At 40.4% G+C, this 14,400-nt stretch overlaps 1 protein-coding gene across 1 annotated transcript; it reads right to left on the reverse strand.

Moving 5' to 3' along the window:
• Positions 1–633: 633 nt before the first annotated feature.
• LOC129814611 (homeobox protein Mohawk-like) lies at positions 634–10,201 on the reverse strand. Its single transcript, XM_055867784.1, has 6 exons — positions 10,041–10,201; positions 8,459–8,618; positions 8,131–8,284; positions 6,830–7,144; positions 1,326–1,359; positions 634–979 (listed from the first exon to the last, which is right to left on the reverse strand). The coding sequence occupies exons 1-6, from the start codon at positions 10,199–10,201 to the stop codon at positions 784–786; spliced, it is 1,020 nt and encodes a 339-aa protein (XP_055723759.1). The 3' UTR covers positions 634–783.
• Between the last annotated feature and the right edge of the window lie 4,199 nt (positions 10,202–14,400).

The raw sequence follows: 14,400 nt of genomic DNA on the forward strand, positions 1-14,400 counted from the left end.
ACAACAATATTGAAAGTGTTAAATCAACTCTAAAATTATAAAAATGTACACTGTCTATTGCCCCACAATACATGTTCATGCCTTCGAAAGTGTAAGCTTTTTAAAAATGGCAATATGTAACTTTTTGGGCGACTCAACCTAATTCACATAGAATTGGGAGTTACTGTGTCTGTAATTTCATTGAAAGCAAGTCTAAGAAGCAGTATATCTGTTTTATGTGCACTATTTCTATGCTTCCGGTTAAGTTTAGCTTTTGCATCTTTCACTTTCAGCTTTGTACAAACTTCAAACATCTGAAAATACAATATTGTTGGATATGGAAAATATGTTTCGCAGCGGTTTAGATGGTACAATGATTCTCTACACTATAAATGCTTGTTTTTTCACAAACTGAAATTAGGTGTAGTATTAGAATTTTAACAACCAGAAAATGCCATAGTGCACTTTTAACATTTTCACAGAGTTTATGTAACTCTGTAAAGTTTGGTCAACACTGGTTATTATTGCCTTCACTCTACATTGGTGTTAAGTGTTAAATCGATTTCATCTTAGTATTATTTTTTTATTTTTTTACTTACTACCATTTAACACGAGGGTGTAAACACTTCTTATTTAAATGATATGTCATTCAAGGGACCAGAGTGGCCCTGGTCCAGACGGTGAAGGGTAAAGTTGTCCCTAGAAGCTGATCTTGGGTCAGTTTTGCGTTTCCCCAACTAATGGTTAAGGTTATGATTGGCAGAGAGGAAGCCTAGATCAAGAGAAACTTCACCCCGGAGTGGTCTAGACATTGTTTGGCAGGGACACTTTGACAGTCTTTATTTCTGAGATGTGGGAGGACTTTTGGATGATGCAGCTGGTCGTGGTAATCCCTATGGCGCAGCACTGCCCCTGGGCCAAGTTAGTCAGAGCCATGGCAGCGTGGATCTCTCTCCACTCTGCCTCCTCCCTCCTCTGGCCTCTCTCACTCTTCCCCTCACTGCGAACGACGTAAAGGAGAGATTTAGAGATTTAGAGCCTACACCGTATCATTAATGCACACTCCCCAAGATGAAATCATCATTCACAACAGGGAGACTTCCTACTGACAGACAACAGCAGGGATCAATAGAAATGCATCATCCTAGACTGCCATTGTTTGCTCATCCCAATGTGGGTGTGCTACAGCGAAATGTTGCATTAGTACATGTTTATGAATAATACTACATCTTTATGCTGGACTGTGAATTGAATATGTCTTCTTTCTTATGCATCTGGAGCGCTTCTACTCGATATAAAGAATGGTACACTGGATAGAAGGGGTCCACAAACAAACATACTCTTACCTGTCACATCTAGTTGATGCATAGTTCACTGTGTCTGAAAACATGGAGAGAAAAAAAGCCCGAATTACATTTATTGTACAGGAAAGGCCAATTAATGATAAAGTATGGAGTTTCTGGAACCTATACTTCGCATATATTTATTTACATACAGTACCAGTCAAAAGTTTGCACACATTGTAGAATAATAGTGAAGACATCATAACTATGAAATAACACATATGGAATGATGTAGTAACCAATGAGTAGGTGTGTCCAAACTTTTGACTGGTACTGTGTATGAGTGTGTGTTGGCATTGTGTTTTCTATTCATAATTTTCAGTTTCTGTGTGCATTACAGTGTTTGCATATGTGTTCTCTCTCTCTCTGTGTGTGTGTGTGTGTGTGTGTGTGTGTGTGTGTGTGTGTGTGTGTGTGTGTGTGTGTGTGTGTGTGTGTGTGTGTGTGTGTGTGTGTGTGTGTGTGTGTGTGTGTGTGTGTGTACATGTGCACTTTAACTGCGCCAGAGGGCCTTAACTCACTGAAGTACTCCAGTCTGGCTGCTCATAAGCACTCCGGCCAAAACAAATGCAATTATGTTTCTCCTGTGCCTTTTCAGATGGAAAAATACAATATCTGTGCAGTGTCATGAACGCAGACACTCTGTTTCCAGGTCTCCAGAGCTCGTTTGCATCCAGAAAGTTTTTAGAACTGTTTTTCAATCCACCCTCTGCCCTCTCTCCCTTTATGTTTGGCTGAGTACTGCAGATCATCATACATCATAGAAATGTGTATGGGAGTATTGTGTGAATGAGCGACATGTACTGTAATACTCCCTCTGTGGATCTTTAGTGGGCAATGTCTCACCTTCTGGGTGTCTTTGGTTCCACTAAACGTATTGGGTTGAGCTCAAATGTTGGTTTATCAATCTACAAAAATGCACTTTGTTTATAGTTTGGGTGTTATCATCCTTTTTTTATGATTCGGTTTATGAATGAGTAAGAAATAGTGTGTTCATTTGCATGTTTGCGCACATGTTTTTCATGTGAACACAGCAGTAGGGCTATCTTTTTTGTTGAGACAAGTCAGAAAAGTCAAGTATATTTATCTTCAGGGAGCTGTGAGCAGGAGAATTAGAGGCCAATTGCGAGCATACAAAATGCCGCTTTCAATATTCACTGCCTGAAACATCTCAGACTCCTATTTCTATAACAAGGCCCAGGCCAAGAGCAACTATAGGCAGACAATAAATCATTTGACGCCTCTCACATTTTGCTACTGAATGTCTCTACTCGTTCTTGGTGGTTCTGACATTTATGTTTAAAAAAATAAAACAGTACTTTCTGGAAACCTATCACTAAATACAAATGCACATGTAAATCATTATGGGGAAATTGGACTCTGCTGTGTTTATCCCTGCGTCATTTATGTTTTACAAGAATTCTCCATTCATTTGACTGAAATAGTGTTTTGTACAAGACCTTAACAATCATGTTAGCGTCTCTCAGACCAAGTCTGACCTGGGACATCAACTACAACAAATATGAAATTCCTTGGCTTACTCTGAAAATAACATTTCCATTCTGATCATAGAAGTCATGAACTCATACTGTAGTGTTGCACAAGGGGATGCAGGGCAGATAGTTTTCACTTGCCCTCAAAAGTTAGTCAGAGCTGGATTGGCACTACAGATTCGAAATCAGTTGCTAATTGAGAGACAGGTTGAAACCAAGCTACCAAGAATTAGAACTGCTCATCTAGGGTATCAGAAAACGAGGAACTTCTGTCTCAGCATGAATGTTTTCATTTTGCAACAAACTAGTTTAAAAAAAAGTGTGCAGTGTCCTCACTCCATATAAAACATGAATCCAGTAAGATTTATTCGTCTCTGGCTCCTCGAAGGGAAAGACCACTTGTTATAGTTTAACAGCATATTTCAACGTCAAGATCCCCAGTGTGTAGACGCTTTCTGAAGACTTTCACTTGGCAGGCAGATTTAGTGTTTGATGACCTGTCGTTATATTGGACATCCAAGAAACAACACTAATTAGCATGTCCCAGATAGGCGTAGTGACTCTTTTACCCCTCCCTAGTGCAGTATAAAAAAGCGTTAACGTTCTGAGTTCTTTCGAGACTGCATCAAGGTTCAGCACTGCTCTCCACTCCCATTCCAGAGAAGCTCTAAGAACCCTCTAAATAGTCCAGGGACACACCAAAAAAATTGCTGTGTGCCTGTATAGAAAACCCGAAATGTTTCTTGATATCTGAATGTAATGTTCTGTTTTACCAATGTTCTGTTGGTAGCCTACCCTAAAACGAGTTATTTTGTGAAATAGGCTAATGAGGTAAGAAATTAATGTGATATATACTGTAATGTGTTTATAAACCAATTTGAGAAACTATACTTGCAACTTTGAGTGTGGATATAGTTATTTGAACTTCCAGAAGCAAGTCTGTGGTGCTTTAGTATTAGGGTCTAAGCAAAAATCCACATTGAAACGCCATTTGTACCAGAAACTTTGGCAAATGTCCTTATGTCTCACCTTGGGGACAATAAAATCTTAGACATTCTGTAATTGACCCTGAGATCTGCTATTTTCCACCATGGCAAGGAAACAACGCACTCTAGAATATGGATCATGGAAATCATAGGACCGATGAAGTAGTCTACTACTTTGTCTTTGGCTAAACAAGATCAAGGATTTTATAAGCATTGGATTTAGATGTCAGCACAAGTTCTTATTAGCTGTTGCTTTTGTTCCAGGACCTTCCTGGAGTTTAGAATTGTCAACCTGTGTCACGATCGTCTTCTGGTGAAAGAGTGGACCAAGGCGCAGCGTGATACGAATACATCTTCCTTTTTATTGACGAAGATGAACACGAAACACTTTTACAAACTAACAAAAAAAACGTGAAGCTACAAAACGAAAGTGCAGACACACGCTACTAACGTTTAGACATAGACAATTACCCACAACCTGTCTAATGCCTATGGCTGCCTTAAATATGGCTCCCAATCAGAGACAACGATAGACAGCTATCTCTGATTGAAAACCACTCAGGCAACCATAGACATACCTAAACACCTACACTGAACACAACCCCATAAACTCTACCAAAACCCCCTAGACACTACAAACACCCTCGACTAGACAAAAACACACAAACAACCCCCATGTCACACCCTGACCTAACTAAAATAATAAAGAAAACAAAGATAACTAAGGCCAGGGCGTGACAACCTAATTCAGGGCAGTGCTCCTAACTTCAGGTCCTGAAGTGCACCCAAGTGTCAAACATATCTCCCTCTAACCTAGTTGTGTCTTGTTAAAGCTTTCAACACTGACAGATAAGACCAACTGAATGAACAGAATTTCTGCAAACCTAAAGCGGCAAATCTTAAATCTGCAATATAACTTTTTGGACGACACGACCAAATGCACATAGAAATGTGAGTTATAGATCTGCCATTTGCATTAAAAGCAAGTCTATGATGCGGTAGATCTGTTCTATGTATGCTATATCTATGCTTTTTGTTTCTCAAAGCTTGCGAACTTGCAACATTATATCAACTAGCCTATTCCGGGCCCTAAGAGTTTCCACACCAGTGAGCCCCGGACAGACACAGCTGTTTATGCGCAAAATGAAACATGTTCAGGTAGGCAAATTTATAAGGTTTCCACTGGATATATGGGATACTCGGAGCATGACATTTTGCTCTTTCACACCGAAGCCTGGTGATTATCGAGGGGGAGAGTGTTGGAAAGATTTTTCAAATACGGTGAGGAAATATTGTTCACAATGGATTTTTTTTAAATTAACTAACTTGATTGAAAAAATTACTAAGAAGCTTAGCTTATTAGTGGTGGTGAGTTAAGACAATCAGAAATCAGACATCCAGTTAGCCTATGTGTGCTAATGCTCGCACGCTCCATCAACATTAAGAGGACAGAAAAATCAGACACGTGCTCATTGCTCACATGGAGCGCTTCAAACAAAATACAATGAAAACATTGACAAAACTCGGAAATGATGGTATGAAATAAACCAAAACGTGTTTCTCACAAGTGTAGCAGGTTGTGACGCTTTCACTCCAACTTCACAGTAAATGACTGTAGGCCTAATTAATCCACGCATTAACAGAAATGAATGTAACCAAATGACGGGGATTAACGATAAATTTACTACTGGTAACGTGTAATGGGGAATTTATGAAAATTAACAATCAAAGGGCAAACAATTAACACAAAACAATAATGTGCAAGAACTGGCAGGAGACAGCTGAGCCATTCTGGAGGGAGACTTGCCTATATCTTTGCCACACACACCCCTCCCCTTCTTCTTGTCTCAACATTTCAAATTATACTGAAGACACATAATCTTCACATATTTTAGATGTATTGCGGTTCACTGACAGCCACACCTTAATAATCAGCTAGACCTGTTGCCATTGGCGCTGCCCAAATTGAGGGCCTCCCAACTAGGCATAGGCCTACACGCTTGAGGTTTGAAACAATAAAACTTTAAAATAAGCTAATAAAGTCATGCTCTCTGGTGAAGTATTTTGAATAATTTTATTTCTGTATACAGTAGACAGGAGTAATTATATATTTTTGGCAAATGTATTTCCAATTTGTTATAACATTGCTAAATCTTCTCTCCGCCCCATAGCAAAATGTGTAGAAATGCAGCAAGCTTGCTGTAAAACAGCAAAATGTTCTCTAAATGCCATGGCAAATTGTGCAGAATTGCAGAAAATTAACTCTAAAATGTAACTTTGTGGCCCCCTGTCACGACTCCTACCGAAGGTGGCTCCTCTTCCTGTTCGGGCGGTGCTCGGCGGGGTCTACTAGCTGCCACCGATCCCTTTTCCCTTTTCTGTTGGTTATGTCTTATTAGTTACACCTGTTTCTTGTTTACGTTTAGTTGGGCTATTTAAGCTGGTCGGCCCGCCTGCTCTTTGTGCGGGCTTAATTTTTCCACTGTGTTTTGAGTGTGGTAGCGTGTTTCGTTTTGGGATTTCCCTCTGGACTATTTAGGTCCTGGTTTTGGGTATCGTGTTTGTTGCGCCCATGAGTGTTGGCACGCACAATTTTTTCCCTGTGCCTAATTAAAACACTACTCAGTACTTTCTGCCTCATGCGCCTGACTCCGCACCCACTACGCTTAAGTGCGTCACACACCCCACCCCCATCAGAGTTGCCCATCCCTGGTTTAGACGATACAATGATTCTCTACATAATGACTGCTTGTTTTGTCACGTAAACTAAAATTAGGCAAACTATTCAAATTTTAGCAACCAGGAAATGGTGGAGCTATTTCTGCATATTCTACCGTTAACCCTTGAAGTAAGCTAGTTGGTTAGCGTTATGCCAAGTCACTGAGCCACAACCGAGTCCAGTCATTGTAAAGCTACAGTACGTTAGCTAGTATGTCTGCATATGACATCTCTTATATCCTGCGTATGGCAGCGTTCTGTAGACTTTGTTCAGCGTTTCAAGTAAAGTGTCTCCAAAGAAACCTCTTACCCATATGGTAGAGAGAGTTTGCCTCTGCTTCAGAGGAAGAAGGCGAGACGAGGTCGTCGTCACACTCGTTGGAGCTGAACGACTCTGAGTGGTTCCTCAGGTGGGACTTTGTGACGTCATCAGAGGTTGCCATCACGTGTCGCAGGGTGTCGTTAAGGTACCGGTTCAGCAAGCTGCTCTTGTACTTGGGGGGTGGAGAGACATAGTCGTCACTGAAGGCAGGATCAGTCCTGTTCTCCTGTTTGATGACACTCTTAAGTGAGGGCCTGGAGAGCTCTGATTGGCTAGCTGGAGTTTGTAAGTGACACTCATCATCTGCAAAAAAATGTAATAATAATAATAATGTTTGTCCTTCGTGAACTACCTTTGGTCTCCAAAAGAGGCTGAATATCTCAAACATACATTTTTAAGTTTCAACTGCAGTGTTAAAAGGTCAGCAACTCTATTAGTAAAAAAAATACACAGAGAGTAGATTTTGCATAACATAAATTCAGTGGTGTAAAGTACTTAAGTTAAAATACTTTAAAGTACTACTTAAGTATTTTTGGGGGTACCTGTACTTTACTTTACTATTTATATTTCTGGCAACTTTTACTTTTACTTCACTACATTCCGAAAGAAGATAATGTACTTTTTACATTTTCCCTGACACCCAAAAGTACTCATTACATTTTGAAAGGAAAATGGTCCAATTCACACACTTATCAAGAGAACATACCTGGTCATCCCTACAGCCTCTGATCTGGCAGACTCACTAAACACAAATGCTTCCTTTGTAAATTATGTCTGAGTGAGTGTGCCCCTGGCTATCCATCAATGGAAAAAAATGACATTGTGCTGTCTGGTTTGCTTAATATAAGGAATTTCAAATTATTTATACTTTTACTTTTGACACTTAAGTACATCTTAGCAATTCCATTTACTTTTGAGACTTAAGTATTTTTTTAAACCAAATACTTTTAGACTTTTACTCAATTAGTATTTTACTGGGTGACTTTTACTTTTACTTGAGTCATTTTCTATTAAAGGTATTTTTACTTTTACTCAAGTATGACAATTTAGTACTTTTTCCACCATTGCATAAATTCACACCCTACAGTGTTTTTGTAGCGTGAATTTTCTGTTAATGGCTGGTGTTCATTTTCTACTTTTTACAGAGTTACAGAAATTTTAAAAAGTGTAACATTAACTCTGTGTGGTGACACTATAGACACTTGGGGAGTGCTAAAATGAACACTTAGAATTTTTGAGATTACATCCCCAGCTATAACCCTGCTTAGCCTACCCCCAGTCTCTCTTACCCTCAGAGCTGGTGTCTTCACTGCTGACACTCATTCTCTCAGCGTTGCCCTGGATGTATTTATTGTAGAGTTTGATCCGTAGAGCCCAACTCAAGTCTGGCTGACTCACTGTGTTCTTCAACCTCCGCCGGGCATTGGCAAACCAGTTCGAGACCTGCAACATAAGCATAAAGAAATTAAAAAAGGAACATTAATTTGATGAATTTCAGAACTTCAACTTGTCAGCTAAAAAAATGTCCGACCGGCTTCTGCTTTTACTTCCATGGTAGTATCCATATGACCAAACCCATACCTTGCTTTGAGGGGTGTGTGGTTTGCCTCAGCTCACCTGTACTAAAGTCATGCGGGACCCCAGGGAGAGCAGGACCTTCTCTGTCTTGGTGGGGTAGGGGTTGTCCTTGTGTTTGTAGAGCCACTGCTTAAGAGGCCTCGCCATGTCCTGAAGCGCCTGGCGCTTGTGGCAAACTTTGACCCCGCCCAGACAAGACCTGTGTGTAAGGTGATATATGATAGAACTACGCTTAATCTTCTGATGGGAGAGGAGTTGTCACCATTTCATGGTTTATTACAAGGATAGGGTTGCTGATATTTCAGGAACGGACTAGGACCAAAAATCAGCCCGCGCATAGCACTAACTTTGCTGATAACTTCGTTGAAAAATGTACTTTCTACGAATGTGATATGTAGTTGTCTCTTGGCGATCTTAAGATCCATGCACTAACTGTAAATCGCTCTGGATAAAAGTGTCTGCTAAATTACTAAAATGTAAATGTTATGTAAATGTCTTTTTGGTGGGAATCCATAGATGTCACTGTTGGGTTGTGTAAGCAATCTAAAGTTTGCTCACAGTGATGGGGATGTATGGGTCAGGTTCCTTAAATATACAGATATAACCTGGTATCTCCCAATTATTTCGAACATGCCTTTTGATCATGATCATATCTGTCATCTCCTTGCAATTTGAATAAGTAATGTCTAACATACACAACACTTACAATTTATTTTCCATATGACAACATTTTTGCAGCATTACAGACAATGTTCAATATATTTCATAAAATATAAAGTGTTTTTTTGTGTGAAAAAAAATGTATAGATGCAAAAAAGAGGCTGCACTGAAGATATTTAAACGTGTAAAAATACATCTGATCAATTACCACGTTTCCATCCACAGTTATTGTGAGAGTAAAGTCAAATTGTATATAACAAATCACGACAGCTGTGATGGAAACAGGTGATGCCGGTACAATTTTATAAATGCCGACAGAGAATTTGTTTGTTCGACATGATGGGATCTTTTTGTGTCTGTAAAATGAGTTAATGTGAGAAACGGTGGTGGAAGCACCTTCATGCGCAAATATTGATATAATAACCAGAAGTAAACTTGGAGTCACTCGGGGATATGATGTATGTTCCACTAGGACTCGGGAAACCGTGCAGTTTATTAGGCTACCGATTAAATAAATTATGGTGATGGAGCTTGATGCTCCTTTACAATATATATTTAGGGTCTTATTCTGGTGACATGACGATCGATACTTGACTACCATTTGACAAATAGAAATATTCTCGCTCTTATCCATAATAATCTCATCTGTATCCGCGAGCTGTTGGCTAGAGCGCACGTGCCAAGACCAGTCTTGGCCATTTGCCATTTAACTCGGAACAGTTTTTGTGACAAAACTTTCGTTAGAGTTGAACATGCACGGGAAACATGTTGAACTTTATATTTTTATTCGGTACATGAAAACTTAAGCGGAAAAGTACATTTTGTGTGCACTACATTTAGTGGAAACCCACTACTTGTGGGAAAATGTGCATAATTGGATGGAAACCTAGCTACAGGTATTTTTTATTTTGCCCTTTGTAAATTGCAATGTATATGACAAAAAAATAGAAATTGTGCTTACCCATACCTCCTATACATAACAACAGGGTTGTCTTCTATTGACTCTTGGCATGGTTGTAAGTCTGTATGCTGTCTATCTGTTACCAGACAGTCCACACCGCTTCTCCTGCGCTCCTCCAAAATATTTTGTCCATTTGACCTCTTCACAACAATGTTGTTCATCTTTTGATTGCTCGTTTTATCCAAAACAACATCAGACGCAACTGCAGAAGTTCAAATCCGAATACATGCAGTAGCTTTCCATCCTCACTGTGACATACAAGCAGAGAAGTAACCCAGAGGTCTCGGTGCGCTCAGGATTTAAGCCACCTGTCCAAAAGACAGCTCATCTGGAGGAGCCTCTTGGAACCAGACCTTTACAAACCGGACGCTGATGCCAGTCTTGCCTTTACCAATGAGAGAGTGTTGTCTGAGTAGTTCAAGTAACCTGCTCTCCTGTGTCTAACTGGCTATGGCTCTTTCAACATCCAATTAAAGTCAGATTTCTCGGCTCTGTGGAGGTAGCTGTTCACTGTATGTCGTACCAAGACTTGGGATGAATACCATGCAACAAGAACGCCAATAGATGAACTAGCGTGTATGGATTGTGACGGGGATCGGCACATCTTGGCCACTTTACTGAGCTCTTTTGAAGTTTGTAAGCATTAAGAATGTAGGCCATCATACGTTCTTAAGTCATCTGACACATGCTCCCGATATTTCCTTCATAAGGATCATGAAACCTTGTGTTTTTCCTCAACTGCCATGTCTGCGGATAACATAGGTTTTACGAAGGGATTCTGGGAATGTATAGGTGTAATGACACGGTTTCTAATGTCCACTGAAACCCCTCAGCTGTGTTTTGTATTAGCTCAACTGGGTCTATAACTGGAGATCAACACAAATCAGCATACGAGTCATCATAAGAGTGAGAGGTAGTTATGTTGGGCACTCACGATGAAGACAGTAGAAAAGGAACCATTTGACGGAATACTTTACATTAAGTTGCCCTTACGCCTGTGTAGTAACACTGTAATTGCACTAGAAACCATTTTTAACATGTTGTTAGATAGTACCAAAGCAATTACATAGAAATAGAGTTGAGCGGTTGTTGTAAGAGTAATAGGGGATGGTTCCTAATTTCACATGTAACTAAAGTACTATGTCAGATCAGTGTTACTGTAATAACAGCATTACTACACAGGGGTAAGAGTAACTCAATGTAGTGTTACCAGACATTTGAAAAACATATATACTTTCTTTTACAACATCGGTGCGCCGACCCCACCCCAAGCAACAGTGTGTGTGCATTAGTGAGAGCGAGTGAGATAGAGAAGAGTGAGTGTAAATATAGTGGTGAGCACACTTATGTGTAAAAAAAAAAAAAAAAAAGCAGCAGTATAATTGATAGTCAGCTGTGCGGTGATGAAAACTCACTCTAACAGAGACATTTGACTGTTCATAAGTTACTTTATGACAACCTTCAGGCTCTGTGCCCAGCACAATGTTGGGCACTTAGCTTTTACAGTAATCCCTCAAGTGAAAAAGAGTCAAATAAAAGGCCTGCAAATACTCCCAACATAAGCAGAAAATGTGTTTTTTCTCAATCGCAAATCTGTATTGCAGACAGCGCATACCTTCCACTGCAGTTTGACGCTAAAATAAAGTTTTATACCCAATTGAACACCAGATTACCAAAACACTACACGGTCCCTGTCTCTGCACTAGGCTACTTGTCACACACACTTGGAATGATAGGGCAGCTTGTACCAAAGTACAGGTAGACTTCCCATGACACTCAACCACACACATAATTCAGCAACAACGGGGAAGGTTCGGTTTAAACATCTCAAAGCTGAAAAACACATGCAGCATCTCCCATCAGGTAGCATACATTTCACACATGCATTCCTTAGCGGTAGTCCGAGAATATTACATGGCATCACAGCTCATAAAGTCCTGTCCCTTAGCGATACATTAGACTGCTCTTTCTTCATTCAGTAGCTTGGAGACCTGTGGAATAAACACATTGGGAATTGACTTTGTCTCTTTTTAGGTAGCTTGGAGCTGTTATGTTCCACAGTAAAACGAAGCAATTTGGTTACCTTACTTTTTAAAACTGTCTGTATGCTTTGAGAGCGTTAAGGACCTATCCTGCTCGGACACGGTTCAGAGGGTCAGAGTCAATTCCATTGAGGGGTCAGAGTCAGAGTCAATTCCATTTCGACTCGTTCAATTCTGAAAATGTAACTAAATGTAACATGTCCAATTGCCCTCTATTCTTAGTTAGGATCCTCAAAGAAGCATGACAGCATATACTTTTAGCTTGTGAAATATTGCACGTTTACAAAATAAGAATCGATCATATCACTGTGTATATTTAACTGTACTGAAATCAATGGTTCTAATGACCAGTCTACTTTATAGAGACATTACAAAGGCTCATACACACAAGTTATAAAGCATTATACCCGGATGCTTAAAGTAAAGTATTGCCCTGGACATTCCTTTGTGCTCTAAAATAGATCATAGGTGAACTGCGAGCCACAGTAAACAAAGAATAGAAGGATTTTCCTTGGATCATTACACTCTTTTTAATAGGATTGTTATGATGTCAGAGGGTGCCTGTGGATGCTCAATACGGTTATAAAATTATATTGCCACGCTCAGATGGATCCATGGCTAGTGTCTAGCAGCAAGGCTGCCACGGACAGTGTCCAAAAGTTTGGTATTAGACGGTCGGCAAGATTAGGAACCATAAACCACTATTTCCTCATCAAATAATTTAGCCGTTGAAAACATCCAACAGTAAGCCTGTATCTTTAACTTAGCAATATTTGCATTAAATCACATGATTTCCAGTGTAATAGTTGCCTTGTAATAGTTGACTTGATGGCAAGACAACACATTTTTTCTTAATATTTCTATTTCAATGCTTTTGGACGATTCAGCCATATTTTCATCAAACAATCTTATACAATTACTAAATTCCTAACTCCTAAGTGAGCAGGACCAATTGCAGTAAGGTCCGTGATTTGGTCATCTCAGTCTAATTCTACTTGTCGAGACTCCACATCCAATAAAGTATGGCTTTTTATGTTTCTAATACCTCTTACATGCTGACCACACAGCTAGCGTTGCAAAATACATGCTATTAAATCATTGCACCAACACTGCTCGCGCAAGTCAATGAGCGTCTGCGTAGTCAGGCGCTAAAATAGAACTTGGTTATATTTGTGACGCTTGACGCGATGCGAGTCCCATCTCTTCAATCTCCTCATTGGTTTTAGGAGCATATACCCACCTGGGTGATTGAAAGATGAACTGAAGTCCACACTCCAGTCCAGTTGGTGGTTGTAATGCACCTTAAAGTTGGTTGCCAACCACCATTTAAAGTCCAAAGAAGAAGAAGAAGCCTGAAGGAGGAGCGATTACTAAAGTCAGCAAAAAAAGAAACGTCCCTTTTTCAGGACCCTGTCTTTCAAAGATAATTCATAAAAATCCAAATAACTTCACAAATCTTCACTGTAAAGGGTTTAAACACTGTTTCCCATACTTGTTCAATGAACCATAAACAATTAATGAACATGCACCTGTGGAACGGTCGTTAAGAAACTAACAGCTTACAGACGGTAGGCAATTAAGGTCACAGTTATGAAAACTTTGGACAAAAAAGAGGCCTTTCTACTGACTCTGAAAAACACCCAAAGAAAGATGCCCAGGGTCCCTGCTCATCTGTGTGAACGTGCCTTAGGCATGCTGCAAGGAGGCATGAGGACTGACGCCTAAGACAGCGCTACAGGGAGACAGGATGGACAGCTGATCGTCCTCGCAGTGGCAGACAATGTGTAACAACACCTGCACAGGATCGGTACATCCGAACATCACAACTGCTGGAAAACGTACAGGATGGCAACAACAACTGCCCAAGTTACACCAGGAACGCACAATCCCTCCATCAGTGCTCAGACTGTAGGCTTGTTGTAAGGCAGGTTTTCACCAGACATCACCGGCAACAATGTCGCACAAACCCACCATCGCTGGACCAGACAGGACTGGCAAAAAGTGCTCTTCACTGACGAGTCGCGGTTTTGTCTCACCAAGGGGTGATGGTCGGATTCGCGTTTATCGTTGAAGGAATGAGCGTTACACTGAGGCCTGTACTCTGGAGCGGGATCGATTTGGAGGTGGAGGGTCCGTCATGGTCTGGGGCGGTGTGTCACAGCATCATCGGCAATCTCAGCGCTGTGAGTTACAGGGCAGACATCCTCCTCCCTCATGTGGTACCCTTCCTGCAGGCTCATCCTGACATGACCCTCCAGCATGACAATGCCACCAGCCATACTGCTCGTTCTGTGCGTGATTTCCCGCAAGACAGGAAT

The sequence above is a fragment of the Salvelinus fontinalis genome, chromosome 17 (genome assembly GCF_029448725.1).
Source record: "Salvelinus fontinalis isolate EN_2023a chromosome 17, ASM2944872v1, whole genome shotgun sequence".
NCBI classification, from domain to species: Eukaryota; Metazoa; Chordata; class Actinopteri; order Salmoniformes; family Salmonidae; genus Salvelinus; species Salvelinus fontinalis.